General features: G+C 42.7%; 1 protein-coding gene across 5 annotated transcripts; it reads right to left on the bottom strand.

Moving 5' to 3' along the window:
• Nucleotides 1–4,436: 4,436 nt before the first annotated feature.
• LOC118365304 (zinc finger CCCH domain-containing protein 7A-like) lies at nucleotides 4,437–14,842 on the bottom strand. 5 transcript variants are annotated; one of them, XM_035747411.2, is made up of 23 exons: nucleotides 14,691–14,842; nucleotides 13,631–13,726; nucleotides 13,228–13,267; nucleotides 12,920–13,123; nucleotides 12,656–12,814; nucleotides 12,468–12,548; nucleotides 12,322–12,375; nucleotides 12,167–12,203; nucleotides 10,486–10,856; nucleotides 10,070–10,316; nucleotides 9,633–9,658; nucleotides 9,380–9,524; nucleotides 8,905–9,063; nucleotides 8,563–8,768; nucleotides 7,547–7,647; nucleotides 6,980–7,161; nucleotides 6,572–6,645; nucleotides 6,307–6,443; nucleotides 6,110–6,215; nucleotides 5,858–5,966; nucleotides 5,598–5,731; nucleotides 5,320–5,483; nucleotides 4,437–5,207 (listed from the first exon to the last, which is right to left on the bottom strand). In XM_035747411.2, the coding sequence occupies exons 1-23, from the start codon at nucleotides 14,735–14,737 to the stop codon at nucleotides 5,018–5,020; spliced, it is 3,069 nt and encodes a 1,022-aa protein (XP_035603304.2). In that variant the 5' UTR covers nucleotides 14,738–14,842; the 3' UTR covers nucleotides 4,437–5,017. The 5 variants fall into 5 exon arrangements, with proteins under 5 accessions (XP_035603304.2, XP_035603305.2, XP_035603303.2 ...); XM_035747412.2 differs by having other exon boundaries at nucleotides 14,650–14,815; XM_035747410.2 differs by lacking the exon at nucleotides 14,691–14,842 and adding an exon at nucleotides 13,953–14,138.
• Between the last annotated feature and the right edge of the window lie 217 nt (nucleotides 14,843–15,059).

Here is a 15,059-nt window from a genome sequence, read left to right as displayed (position 1 = left end):
CATTTAAGTCATTTAGCAGACGCTCTTATCCAGAGCGACTTACAAATTGGTGCATACACCTTATGACAACCAGTGGAACAGCCACTTGCATCTAAATCTTGTTGGGGGGGGGGAGAAGGGGGGTGAGAAGGATTACTTACCCTTACTTACCCTATCCTAGGTATTCCTTGAAGAGGTGGGGTTTCAGGTGTCTCCGGAAGGTGGTGATTGACTCCGCTGTCCTGGCGTCGTGAGGGAGTTTGTTCCACCATTGGGGGGCCAGAGCAGCGAACAGTTTTGACTGGGCTGAGCGGGAACTGTACTTCCTCAGTGGTAGGGAAGCTTGTGGAAGGCTACCTGAAATGTTTAACAATCCAAGTTAAACAATTTAAAGGCAATGCTACCAAATAGTAATTGAGTGTATGTAAACTTCTGACAAACTGGGAATGCGATGAAATAAATAAAAGCTGAAATAAATCATTCTCTCTACTATTATTCTGACATTTCACATTCTTCAAATAAAGTGGTGATTCTCACTGACCTAGACAGGAAATTGTTACTAGGATTAAAACTGAGTTTGAATGTATTTGGCTAAAATGTATGTAAACTTCCGACTTCAACTGTATGGGAGAATGCTATTCATTGACTACAGCTCAGCGTTCAACACCATAGTGACCTCAAAGCTCATCACTAAGCTAAAGACTCTGGGACGAAACACCTCTCTCTGCAACTGGATCCTAGACTTCCTGACAGGCTGCCCTCAGGTGGTAAGGGTAGGTAACAACACATCCACCACGCTGATCCTCAACACAGGGGCCCCTCAGGGGTGCGTGCTCAGTCCCCTCCTATACTCCCTGTTCACTCATGACTGCATGGCAAGGCACGACTCCAACACCATCATTAAGTTTGCTGATGACACAACAGTGGTAGGCCTGATCACCGAAAACGATGAGACAGCCTTTAGGGAGGAGGTCAGAGACCTGACTGTGTGGTGCAAGGACATCAACCTCTCCCTGAATGTAATCAAGACAAAGGATATGATTGTGGAGTACAGGAAAAGGAGGACCGAGCACGTCCCCATTCTCATCGATGGGGCTGTAGTGGAGCCCATCAAGACAGTCGTGAAGAGGGCACAACAAAACCTATTCCCCCTCAGGAGACTGAAAAGATTTGGCATGGGTCCTCAGAACCTCAAAAGGTTGTAGAGCTGCACCATCGAGAGCATCCTGACGGGTTGCATCAATGCCTGGTATGGCAACTGCTCAGCCTCCGACCGCAAGGCACTACAAAGGGTAGTGCGTATGGCCCAGTACATTACCAAGGCCAAGCTTCCTGCCATCCAAGACCTCTATACCAGGCGGTGTCAGAGGAATGTCAAAGACTCCAGCCACCTTAGTCATAGACTGTTCTCTCTGCTTCCGCACGGCAAGTGGTACCGGAGCGCCATGTCTAGGTCCAAGAGGCTTCTAAAAATGTATACCCCCAAGCCATAAGACTTCTGAACAGCTACACTGCTGCTACATTCAATTATTATCTATGCATAGCCACTTTAATAACCCTACCTGCATGTACATAATTACCTCAATTACCTTGACACCGTTGCCCCCGCACATTGACGCTGAACCGGTACAAACCCACTATTGTTATTTACTGCTCCTTTTTAATAATTTGTTTTTCTTTTCTTATCTCTTACTTTTTTTAAAGTATCTCCTTAAAACTGCATTGTTGGTTAAGGGCTTGTAAGTAAGCATTTCACCTGTCGTATTCGGCGCATGTGACAAATACAATTTGATTTAATGATCAATTAGCCTTTTAAACTGATAAACTTGGATTAGCTAACACAACGTGCCATTGGAACACAGGAGTGATGGTTGCTGATAATGGGCCGTTACATCTATGTAGATATTCCATAAAAAATCAGCTACAATAGTAATTTATAACATTAACAATGTCTACGCTGTATTTCTGATCAATTTAATGTTATTTTAAATGGACAGATTTTTTTTGTGCTTTTCTTTCAAAAACAAGGACATTTCTAAGTGACCCCAACCTTTTGAACGATAGTGTATATTTTTATTTTTTTCATTCATCTGCAAATGTTATAATTTGTCTTCCACATTATTTTATGTGGAGAATAGGCAAAAAAACAAATCCATTTTAATCCCACTTTTTTATTTTTTATTATTTAATTTTACCCCTTTTTTCTCCCCAATTTCGTGGTATCCAATTGTTGTAGTAGCTACTATTTTGTCTCATCGCTACAACTCCCGTACGGGCTCGGGAGAGACAAAGGTTGAATGTCATGCGTCCTCCGATACACAACCCAACCAAGGTGTACTGCTCATCCAACCCGGAAGCCAGCCGCACCAATGTGTCGGAGGGTACACCGTGCACCTGGCAACCTTGGTTAGCGCGTACTGTGCCCACAGGACTCGCTGGTGCGCGATGAGACAAGGACCTCCCTACCGACCAAGCCCTCCCTAACCCGGACGACGCTAGGCCAATTGTGCGTCGCCCCACGGACCTCCCGGTCGCGGCCGGTTACGGGCGCAAACCCAGGGACTCTGATGGCACAGCTGGCGCTGCAGTACAGCGCCCTTAACCACTGCGCCACCCGGGAGTCCTAAATCCCACTTTTTAATACAATTAATGTGAAGAAATCCAAGGAGGGTGTAGAGACTTTCTATAGGCACTGTATATCCCCTGCGACCCTTGTATATGGGGCGGCAGGGTAGCCGAGTGTTGGACTAGTAACCGGAAGGTTGCAAGTTCAAACCCCCGAGCTGACAAGGTACAAAATCTGTCGTTCTGCCCCTGAACAGGCAGTTAACCCACTGTTCCTAGGCCGTCATTGAAAATAAGAATTTGTTCTTAACTGACTTGCCTAGTAAAATAAAGGTAAAATAAAAGTATATCACAAGGGTTGCATTCCCCTGCTCAGATATGGCATGCATCAACCAATGGTGTTGACTGACAGATTGCTGCAACATACACTACATTACCAAAAGTATGTGCACACCTGCTCGTCGAACATCTCATTCCAAAAACATGGGCATTAATATGAAGTTGGTCCCCGCATTAGCTGCTATAACAGCCTCTTCTCTTCTGTGTAGGCTTTCCACTAGATGTTAGAACATTGCTGCTGGGACTTGCTTCCATTCAGCCACAAGTGTATTAGTGAGGTTGGGCACTGAGGTTGGGAGGTTAGGCCTGGCTCGCAGTCGGCGTTCACAATTCATTCCAAAGGTGTTTGATGGGGTTGAGGTCAGGGCTCTGTTCAGATCAGTCAAGTTCTTTCACACCTATCCCGACAAACCATGGACCTCGCTTTGTGCACGGGGCAATGTCATGCTGAAACAGGGAATGGCCTTCCCCAAACTATTGCCACAAAGTCAGAAGAAAAAAATCTCCTAGAATGTCATTGTATGCTTTACCATTAAGATTTTCCTTCACTAGAACTAAGGGACCCAACCGTAACCATGAAAACAGCCACAGACAATTATTCCTCCTTCACCAAGATTTACAGTTGGCACTATGTATTCGGGCAGTTAGTGTTCTCCTGGGATCCACCAAGCCCAGATTTGTCAGTCGGACTCTTAGGTGGTGAAGAGTGATTCATCACTCCAGAGAACGCGTTTCCACTGCTCCAGAGTCCAATGGCGGCGAGCTTTACACCACTTCAGCCGACGTTTGGCATCGTGATCTTAGGCTTGTGTTCGGCTGCTCCGGCCATGGAAACCCATTTCATGAAGCTCCCGGTGAACAGTTCTTGTGCTGACGTTGCTTCCAGAGGCAGTTTGGAACTTGGTAGTGAGTGTTGCAGGCCAGGATAGATTATTTTTTACACGCTATGTGCTTCAGCACTCGTTGATCCCATTCTGTGAGCTTGTGTGGCCTACCACTTTGGGGCTGAGCTGTTGTTGCTCCTAGATGTTTCCACTTCACAATAACAGCACTTACAGTTGACCGGGGCAGCTCTAGCAGGGCAGAAATTTGACTAACTGACTTGCTGGAAACGTGGCAGCCTATAACCGTGCCACGTTGACAGTCACTGAGCTCTTTAGTAAGGCCATTCTACTGCCAATGTTTACCTATGTAGATTACATGGCTGTGTGCTCGATTTTACACACCTGTCAGCAACGGGTGTGGCTGAAATAGTCAAATAAACTAATTTGAAGGCGTGTCCAAACGTTTGTGTATATATAGTGTGTGGTTAGCTGATACGTAAAATACCTATACTGGAATTGTAAGATCTGGCATGCATCTGCAATGTAGTCAGGCAGGAACTCGACTATTCGTCATCCCACAAACCATGGTATTCTTCATACCACATGCAACCACTGATGAAACTTTGTGAAAGTTCTTCCATTTTAGACTTCATGACAACTAAGCACATTGCATAGAATGTCAACCTACATTTTTTAGGCTGCTACATTAATGAACAAGTACAAAATCAATTCTTGCAACAAGAAATCAAGATTTTATTTTGGTTGGTCAGCATCTTCCAAAACCAACAGGCATAAATGTAACAAATGATGGAAATAATGAAAAAGACCGACATCAACATAATTTGTGAATGGACGCAGAATTCCATTTCAAACATTCCAATCTTCCGACGTATGAATCGTATAAAACAAAAAGGAGCCGTCATAAGAACCTTTCTTAAAAACTCCTACAAAACAAGCCTTTTACGTCACCTTTTGACATAAGAGCTAGTCTGATAGTGTCTACCCATGCTTTGGCTTCTCTGAACAGGTCATCAATCCATTTCATGACAAGCAATCTTTGTGACGCGTCAATGATTGCTACGTTTACGTAAAAGGCAATGGTGCATCTCTTTATCTGTGATAAAAGGAACACAGCTCTGATCATTTGGAACACATGGCCAACTTTGTACTTTCCATTAAAATCAAGCTGTGATCTGCATCTCTCCTCTTAATGGTAGACTAGAGCCTCCCAAAGGCTAACCTGAACCTGTACCTCTTACTTAACACTGCAAAATATATTGCATCCCAACATAATCATGGTCATCAAATCATTACTTTATGTCTTTAAGCAGAAAACTATATTTGCCAAAGTCATTGTCATTTGGGGCTATAAGATGGTCTTTTCTTGCTTTGGCCAGTTTCATCAAAAGGAACTCCCTGCGCTCCGTCCATTCCTTTAGTTCCTCGTTTCCATGAGCCAGTTTACACAACTCCTCCTCTGTGCAAGTGCCTTTAAGGTATCTGTGGAAATGGATGCATTATCAGAAATGTCAGTCACCAATAACACCATTTCCAGTAACCAAATTAGGCACCAGTGACCTAAATAAACGTTGCATAAGCATAGAAACCTTACCTCTCGCAAACTCTGAAGGTGCCAGTGGGGAAGCGATACTGCCAGCAGTTCTGATCGTCTTCAGAGTTAAACACTTTCTCTCTGTGTTTTTCTGAGGTGATGTGCTGCTGCCACTGCCGGTCACTGTTGCAGTTCTTACCACAAAGCCAACAGTGGTTGCCAGCCTAGCATAACAGATATCATCAAGATGATATTAGCATGTTGATGGTTTGTGGACACGTACAGCATGTTGACGGTCATATAACCATCTGGGCGTGGTTAAAACAGAGATTGCTTACCACCTCCTCAGCATAGTCTGTGGGCATGTGGATCTGCTTCCCGTTCTCCTTGATGGCGCTGTTGGAGGCCTCCTCGCTCCAGCCAGGCTTCTGAGACTGCAGCCAGTGCTCATATAGCTGCTCCATGTCAGGAACTAAATGGACACACACAGTTTAGTATCTGATTAAGTTTGTATTACTCATCATAATACATTTATTGTACATCACACAGGCATGAACTGCTGTACAAATACTACAGTCCACCTGTAACATGAACTCACTGTTGTTCTCTTTCATGTATGTCCACAGGTCCCTTTCCTCTGTGCTGTGTGCAAATGTGCAGTTTCCGATGTACTGGCACTTTTTGCCAGTAGACACGTGCATACAAATCTGTAAGCAAAACACACAAACAAAACATGAGCACTTTACACGAGGACAAAACATGATCCTCTCTGGGAGACTCCCATACGAGTCAGCTGAGTATGTGGTCAGACCAGTTGCTCTGGGAGCATGTTCAGCCCTCCTAGGCCTACCTCAAACTGAGACGGGATGGGCTTCTTTGTTGGGAGAGGGCGGATCGTTGTCCACTTCTTGCGTTCGATGGAACTCACCAGCACCACTCGTTTGTCTTTTGACCACCTGCAACACCGGTCAGATGAAATTCACTATGCTGACCAGGCTTCATTATTCAAATTGTCCTGAAATGGTTTCAGGGAAGAGAACTACTCACGAATGCCTGGCTTTGGCAGTGCAGTACTTCTTGTTCTTGTCAGCCTCACTAACTTGGCCGTTTCTCCAACACTGCCCACACACAAACTGCATCTTCAGATTTGGGGGTCCAAACCTCTTCAGTGGTGTGGTGAATTGCTGGAATGACACAAAATAAATGGTTTGTGTCAGGTCATGTGGAAAATCTGCAGTCAAATGAACATTAGAAATACATTTAGGAAATAAAGCATGTTCTGAATATAGTGTTGTGTACAATGACTGTTTACCAGGGAGCCTTGGGAGCCTGCCTCCATGTTCCAAAACCTACTGGCCTCATGGACTATATTTTCAGGAGTGATGCCTATATGATCATAAACAGATTGCAAAGAGTTTTAAGAGGGATGTTCACTTAGAAAACCCACAAAAGTTACAAGAAGGTCCTTAAAAAAAAAGAAGAAATTCTTTCCCGGCTGTATGTAATAACACAAACAAATGTTCTGGGCTAATAATGTAAGAAATAACACACACAAAAAACAAAATACTGAAAAGTTGCTTAGGAGCTAGAAGCAGAGCTGCCATGTCCATGAGCTACGGCACCATCTTACAACTGGGAAAAGTCATCTTGATGAATTACCAATAACATTCTTTGATTAGATGCTATTTGAAGGCACCTTTAATAGGCGATAACAGCTTACCTAGCTGGTGCTGCATCATCCACACCTTCAGCTCGATCAGGCTGTGGGCATAGAAGCACTCGTCTTCCCGCACGCAGCCGTAGCGCACCTCATGCCGACAGATGTCCATCTGGTTCTGCGGACTGTACGGACGGATTTTGGAGTAGCGCACAGTGTTCTCCCTCAGAATGTGGACCAGGCACCTGAAAAGCACAAGAACTCATATCAAGTTCACAACCCCACTGTGCAGAGCATAGAATCATGTTACAATATACACTAGTGGGCTTAACGCAACAAAAAAAAATGTAGTTGCCAAAACTCAAAAAACACACCTACATTCTTCACAAAATTAAGATTCAGTGAAAAAGTCTGTTTGAATTCACATGCAGTTATGCCACAAAACTGTACACAATGTTTAGTCGAATGTGTGTTTCCAAAATGAACATTCTTACAGTATAAGAAAGTTTTTAATTACTAAAGGAACCAGAGCGGTCAGCCACAAACCATCAGTTACAAGGTAGACCGCTGCTTAATTCACTTAAAAACCTCTGCATCTCTCAGCATGTGTACACAAGTGAAATGGCTTACTTCTGATCTTCAAAGGCATGTTTTGTCACAGGGTGAGAGCAAAGAGATGGGTTGTCCTTATTGGTTTTGCTGATTATTCTGGGTTTGTGATCAAAACACACCTGGAGATCAGACCAGATACATTAGAGGGATAAACAGCTCTTTACAAGACACTACACACAGTACAGGTTTTAAAAGGGCACAGCTCCAACTCATAAAACTGACGCTGAAGGTTATACCAGAGGCAGTAATGTGACAGTCAACGTTAGTGTTGTATTAGGGTTATTCCACGGTAACAGAATGACCGCAAAAACAACAAACCGTAATTCTGTTACCAAACTTTGTATCTGCACTGCTCTTCAAGTAAGTGGAAATTGGTAAAAAGTTGTTCTAGTGCATAGATTTGTATGGTTTAACTTGGCAATAATTGTTTTTTTGTTTGGCATCCTTTTAAAACAGAAACAAATTGTAGTCTCAGCATCATTGTTACCGTGGAATTCTATTGCTCGTGAGAAGAACGAGGATACATGATGTGGTTAAAGTCAGGTTATATCAGCGGAACTTCAAGTCAAGCATTCTTTCTATGACACAGTGGTGCTCCACTCCAGTCAGATAATAATAATAATAATAATAAATAATATATGCCATTTAGCTGACGCTTTTATCCAAAGCGACTTACAGTCATGTGTGCATACATTCTACGTATGGGTGGTCCCGGGAATCGAACCCACTACCCTGGCGTTACAAGCGCCATGCTCTACCAACTGAGCTACAGAAGGACCAAGATGTCCTCAGTCCTGCTGGATGTCCTCAGTCCTGCTTAATATAATTGATTGTCTAGAGTCCACACACTATTAATCTGGGCTGATTAAAAGGCAAAACCAAGCATCCACTGCAGCACTCAAGAACCAGAGTTGTGCACCCTTGCTGCTCTAGCACAACAATGGCAATGCAATGCACAGACGTATCAATGAAGACACCCCATTACAGAAGGAACATATCACTCCCCCTCCTCCCATTAAAAAAGCCCAACTTACCCCGCAGAGGAACATGAATATCCCGTGATGCTCCTGTAGGATCTTCGGGACAGTCAGATTGATCTTACTGGTGGGCCCAAATGGATCAAAGAGAAAGTCTCTGCAGATGAAGCCTTTGCGCTCCAGGGACCAAACATCAATCTCCTCTTGGCAGTAGGCAAATGTGCAGTGACCAGGGTACCTGCACCCCTCTCCAATGGCGACATCTACAAGATCATCGTTTTAGTTAATACATCCCCATAGGCAGCTGAACACTGGCACAGACGGACCCTGACGCACATTGGAGTAGTAGTATTGGAGTAGTAGTAGTATTATTATAGTAATAGTATTTTCAAGGCTTACCTTTGCAGATGTAGTATGGTCCAACATACTGGGATTTTGTCGGTCTCGGTCTGATCAGCTTCCATGACTTGTCTGGTTGATTTTTTACCCTTCCAAGTAATATGTCCTTCTTGCATTTGTGCTCTTCGTTATAGAGTGTGAAATCCAACACTCCAAGTCCTAGTGATAGGATATCAACATGAGCTTTAACATACAATAATTATCATGTCCCATACATCAACCCAGTTTCATACTCTTAGATGTCGCACAATAAGCAAAATAGATTTATTCATATACAGTGAACAAAAATATAAAACGCAACATGTAAAGTGTTGGTCCCATGTTTCATGAGCTGAAATAAACCCCTGCCCAGTCATGTGAAATCCATAGATTTGGGCCTAAATCATTTATTTCCATTGACTGATTTCCTTGAATGAACTGTAAATCTTTGAAATTGTTGCATGTTACGTTTATATTACATAAAGTATGTTCTTACCAGTTTTGACATAGCAGTTTGAGCATGCCTGTTTGAATTCATGAGTTTCAGCCAGGGGATTTTTGGCCAGATCCACAATTGCAGGGAGGGGGGTTACATCTGGCATCCCCAGGGCCATTCCCATTGGCTTATCATGGTCAGTCAACTGGAGGGGAAACAAATGTAAATATTAATATCAACAAACGACATATGAACGCAAGGTACTGTTGTGAAAATATCAGTGGGACATGAAGACTAGACAAGCTAGACTCACCTGCATGAATGGATGCTGACTATATCCTAGATTTCAGGGGGAGAGAAAAATACAAATCAGAGACAACATTGACAAAAAGTTTATGAAAAGTAAATAACGAAAAAAATCAAATTTCAGTTGATTGGTTTGTCAAAATCCAAATTTGTTAGCCATTGAGATTCCACTATCCAATAAGAAGTTATTTACATTTTAGTCTTTTAGCACACTCTTATCCAGAGAGACTTACAGGAGCAATTATGGTTAAGTGCCTTGCTCAAGGGCATATGGACAGATTTTTCACCTAGTCGTCTCGGGATTCGAACCAGCTTACTGGTTACTGGCTCTCAAGAGCTAGGCTACGTGCCGCCCCAAATATAAGATATAAGGATAGTAAACAAATGTTCAACACATTCGAGAGGTATTACCGTTAAACTGGCTGTATGCAACTACTTGCATACCTGTCTGAGGCTCTGACATGGAGAGACTATCCAGTGAATCCAATGGAGAGGAGACCCCGAAGGTGTCCAGACCTAAAGAGTACCCGCTGGCTTGTGGCTTGTGGTAGGGAGGAGGCAGAGTCACTGTGCACTGTGATGCCACATGCATAAAGCGGTTCATGTGAGATGGCATAAGGAAAGGACTAGACATGGAATTTGAAGGGGCACTGGTTGGAAAAGGGATAGGGCCCTTCATGGTGGGGATGATCTAGAGGAGAGAGAACAATACACTCTACATTAGATATTGCTTTAACATGATAGTGAAAAGGCCAAATTTAAAACAAAAACAGATAAAGAACTATAATTGAATGTGCAAAAAGACAACAACCAAAAAACAACATTTTTCCTACATTAACAGCAATCTCCCATGAACCTACCATGGGAGATTCTGTGGGCCCGGGGCCAGCTTGGTCCAGCAGATCATCCAGGTCATCTCCAATAATTTCCGCATCGAAGTCCGGGCGAGACTTTTGCATTGGCAAATGGTAAGACTGGGTAGGGCTGGCTCTGGCACCATTGACCAACGTAGGCATAGGCATGGAAATGGGCATAGGCAGGGGCACCGGAACATGAATGGGCTCTGGGGTGTGAACCTCAACAGGCGAGACCGAAGGGATGATGCTGACAGGGGGGGACTCAGCTTCTATTCTCTCATTCCGAGGGGGGTGCACCTTCATGGCGGCCAATGGGTCTAGGTTCGGGGGGGCTGGGTCTGGACCATCAGTTTCCTGAGGGGGCTGATTCACTTCTACAACACAGATGGGAATTTGGAAAGTGCAAACATATTATTTTTTGCAACAAGACCTTCCCCCTTTAAAAAGGTCCAATGCAGCCATTTTTCTCTCATCAAAATCATTTCTGGGTAACAACTAAGTAACTTACTGTGATTGTTTTCAATTAAAATTAGTTACACAATTTTAAAATAACTTCTTCGCAAACAGCAATTTCTCAATTGCTCAATTTCTCGGCACCCCTGGCCAGTTATGTGAAATCCATAGATTAGGGCCCAATTTATTTATTTCAATTGACTGATTTCCTTTATATGAACTGTAACTCCGTAAAATCTTTGAAGTTGTTGTACGATGCGTTTATATTTTTGTTCAGTATACATTGTTACAGTTGTTGGTTAGCTAGCTAGGACATTTTTGCCATATCAGCATAGACATGACAGTCAAAACAAGACATGGTATCAATAACAATATACAGCGAGTTGAAGCGAGCTTACTACAATTCCACACATGGCAGCTTCTCGTCAGTGTTACTAGCCATCAGACCGTTCAGAATCATAACAACGCACCCTTTCCAGCCACATCAATGCACGTGCATCATTTACGTGATGTCAGCCAACCCATCTATTGGTCTATTAACTAATTTAGTAAGGCAATCCAAAATTCCATCCCACCAAAACAGCCTGAAATTTCAGGCAGCCTTTTCAAACAGCTCTTACACTAAAGGGGCATTATAATTTTCATAATAATTTTACAGTATTATTCCAACCTCATGGTAGAAATATACACCAAATAAACCAAACATTTGGAAAACCTTCCTAATATGGAGTTGCGCACCTCCCCTTTTGTCTTTAGAACAGCCTCAAATCGTCAGGCCATGGACTCTAAAAGGTGTCGAAAGCATTCCACAGGGATGCTGGCCCATGTTGACTCCAAGGCGTCCCACAGTTGTGTCAAGTTGGCTGAATGTCCTTTGGGTGGAGGACCATTCTTGATACACACGGGAAACTATTGAGCGTGAAAGATCCAGCAGCGTTGCAGTTCTTCACACAAACCGGTGAGCCTGGCACCTACTACCATACCCTGTTCAAAGGGACTGAAATATTTTGTCTTTTCCATTCACCCTCTGAATGCACACATTCACAATCCATGTCTCAATCATCTCAAGGCTTAAAAACAGTGGCGGCTGCTGAGGGGAGGACGGCTCATAACGGCTGGAAAGGCGCTAATGGAATGGGATCAAACACATATCAAACATGGTTTCTACCATTCCACTCAGTGTATACAAAACACAAGTAAATTACTCAAACTAAATCACAGAATGTCTTACCAATTTCTATATCTTCCACAGATGTAGATCCGTGAGACTGAAACAAATAAAAAATAATTATCTTAACACCTTTACTTGCTGGTACACCATGTTCACTTGGTGCAAGTAATCTGTCTTGTGTGGGAATTCCCACAAAGACATGGAACTCCCTTTACCTTGTCATTGGATGCACCTGAATAGCTTGATCCAGGTAAAACATTTAAGGCAGGCTGTTGAAAGACATGTCTCAAGGTTAGATACTAAGTCACATACTGAAGTAGCCCATGTGCCATAATTCATACTCCACACAGTACACCCTCACCTTACTCCTGACATAGGCTTTACGGATTTTCAATCCCAACATTTTGGCCAGGTCCTGAGTCAATCGTATGACATTGGGATCCTGAAAAAAACGATCACATATTGACAATAAGGATTATGAACTTAGGACAATAAAAGGAACAATCTACAACAAAAAATGTACGTGGTGTATTTTCTCTGTGGTCTCACCTGAGGCACTGCAAGGGAGCACTTCGCTACAGCCTCATAGGCCTCTTTATGCCTGCCCAGCTCTTTCAAAGCTCTGGCTTTCCTATAAAGAGCTCTATGGTTTCCCTCATTCAATTGAAGAGCTTTCTCACAGTCTACTAGTGCTTCATCATGCAGACCCTGAAATAAAATTCCCAAATTATACGACTTTTTGAACAGAGAATAAATAATACTTCATTCATAAATGTAAGACAAAAACACACCACTTTCTTAAACCTGACTTACCGGTACTATGTTCAAGTAAGCAGCAGCTCGATTGGCATACAGCTTTTCCAACGTTCCAGTAGGTACACTGATGTCTTCCGAATCTGCATATTCTGCTATGCTCAAGGCCTCAGTGTACATTTCTATAGATCGCATCCATTCCCCTTCATTGAACACGTCATTTCCTTCACCAAACAGATTCCTCACAAGGTCCTGAATGAACACCTGAAAAAACAAATTCAACTTCTAAATACCAAAATAAGAGGTGCATTCTGAGCTTCATATGTCATTAATGTAGGTGCTGCCATTTGGGTTGATTGCATAATCACCTCATATCGTTCCTGAGTTCCAGGATAGGGCAGAGTTGACCTAGAAACAAACAAGTTCAAACTTAGAGCTCCTTCCGTTGACACTGAAAACATTCAAGTGTTACACCATTCAAGGACATCATAGAGTAATCTTTTCCAAAATAATACAATTTCAATATTACTCACATTGAGACACAAGATCCAGAAATAGCTCAACAACATCTGATTTGTTGTACAGTTCCAGGCAGTTAACACTATGCAAACACTTAGGCTGTCTCCTGCAAAAATTAATTGTTATTCTCTTCCCCCAAGACCAGCCCTTGGTGGCTGGCAACAGCCCTGTAGCCTGATTTCCCTATGCGCTCAACCAATCAGCATTCCCTAGGTACACTGACTTGGACTGGGGAGTCCTGATCATACTCACTGGATGAACTGCAGCCCATTCTCAATATCCTGCCAGCGACTGCTTCGGTCCTGACACAGGGTTGACATGTTCACCTGTTTCTTTAGGTCCTGGTCTCTGTCAACACAATATGTCATTTTAAAAGTTAGTTAGCTTGCTACTTAGGCCTTCTCGGGGGTATAATTGTATCATTGTCAAACCTGTTTTTTGTCGTAAGCCTTGCATACAGTAAGAATACGTCCAAACATACATGTTCATTAAGTTACTCACTCATTAACTACTCAAATAAAGACGAGACAATTCCCATCGTGAATTTGTATAACGTTAAACAGGTGAAAATTACTTTTCAGGCTTCATGTGCTCCTGACTCAACAAAGCATGCGAAAGCCTCGAAAACCCCATGGCTTTAAAATTCGTCATGCTTTGAACTTCCTGTATGTCGTCTTCACGAGGTAGTTAGTTCAAAGTAATCGGTCAATATTTCGAGAAGATACAAATCTTACTAGCTAAAGTGAGTCTGCTTACGACTGACAACGAGTCTGGCTATACAAATCTACAGTACATTAGTTGGGAGAGTTGATCCTGGACGAACGTTATAAAGTGTACATTATCACAAGTTAGCCCCATAATGTCAGAGGAAATGTTCGATACCCACTGATATATGTAGCTAGCTAGTTAGCATCTAGGTCGAACAAATACCTCAACCTAGGTAGGCTATCTTAACTAAATTAGACCAACCGATCTGGCACGAGAAAGATATTGATATTCTAAACGCAAACAGTATGTACTGTGATTGCTAGATAGCCATGGCTATAGAGTTTACAGTTACATGCTTGTCAAAGATAACGTTCACTAGTAGAGTACCTGTACATTTTTCTACAGTAACGTTAGCTAGCTTCCTAGCAAGCTAGTTATCAATATGTCGGGCGGGAGATGAAAGAGAGCTAACAGTACACGACTGTTAGCGGTGTAGCTAGCAGCTAGATAGCAAACTAGCTAGTTAGCCATGTTACAAATAATGACATTTAAAATATGCTCACCCTTAAGAAATGTGTATATGTAAAAAATAAAAAGTCCACACCTAAATGAGTACAGCTTAAGATGTATGACTTGTTCCCTGGCCAGCATCAGTGATTTCTTGAGTGTTGGGGACACGAATCATGATGTGGCCTGATCTCTGGCCTGATGTTTTTCATGTTTGCTAGATTCCATACTTACTCGAGGAAACAGGGCCCCCTGTTGACCACAAACTGTGTTCTGACTTTTTACTTTAGTAAACTATGAAATTACAGTGCTATCTATGTATATGAGATCTTGAAATGTCAACAAATCAATATAATTCATATTCATTATTAACGGAAATATAGCGTTATATACAACCTTTTGACACAGTTGACTTGCTGGGTCTTTATGATCATGTTTTCTGTGAGGAATTGCATGCAATAAGGCT

This window comes from Oncorhynchus keta, chromosome 5, assembly GCF_023373465.1.
Source record: "Oncorhynchus keta strain PuntledgeMale-10-30-2019 chromosome 5, Oket_V2, whole genome shotgun sequence".
Taxonomy (NCBI): Eukaryota; Metazoa; Chordata; class Actinopteri; order Salmoniformes; family Salmonidae; genus Oncorhynchus; species Oncorhynchus keta.
The sequence above is the reverse complement of the archived record's forward strand: the minus strand, read 5'-3'. Positions and strand labels throughout refer to the sequence as shown.

What these genes read in the sequence shown, in the direction of transcription:
- LOC118365304 (XM_035747410.2), bottom strand. Translation starts at nt 14,029, where the DNA reads ATGACGAATTTTAAAGCCATGGGGTTTTCGAGGCTTTCGCATGCTTTG. An exon ending in GAGCACATGAAGCCTGAAAA is followed by an intron (nt 13,727 to 13,952) that starts GTAATTTTCACC and finishes TTGTGTTGACAG; the next exon opens with AGACCAGGACCTAAAGAAAC. An exon ending in ACTGCCAAAGCCAGGCATTC is followed by an intron (nt 6,216 to 6,306) that starts GTGAGTAGTTCT and finishes CCGGTGTTGCAG; the next exon opens with GTGGTCAAAAGACAAACGAG.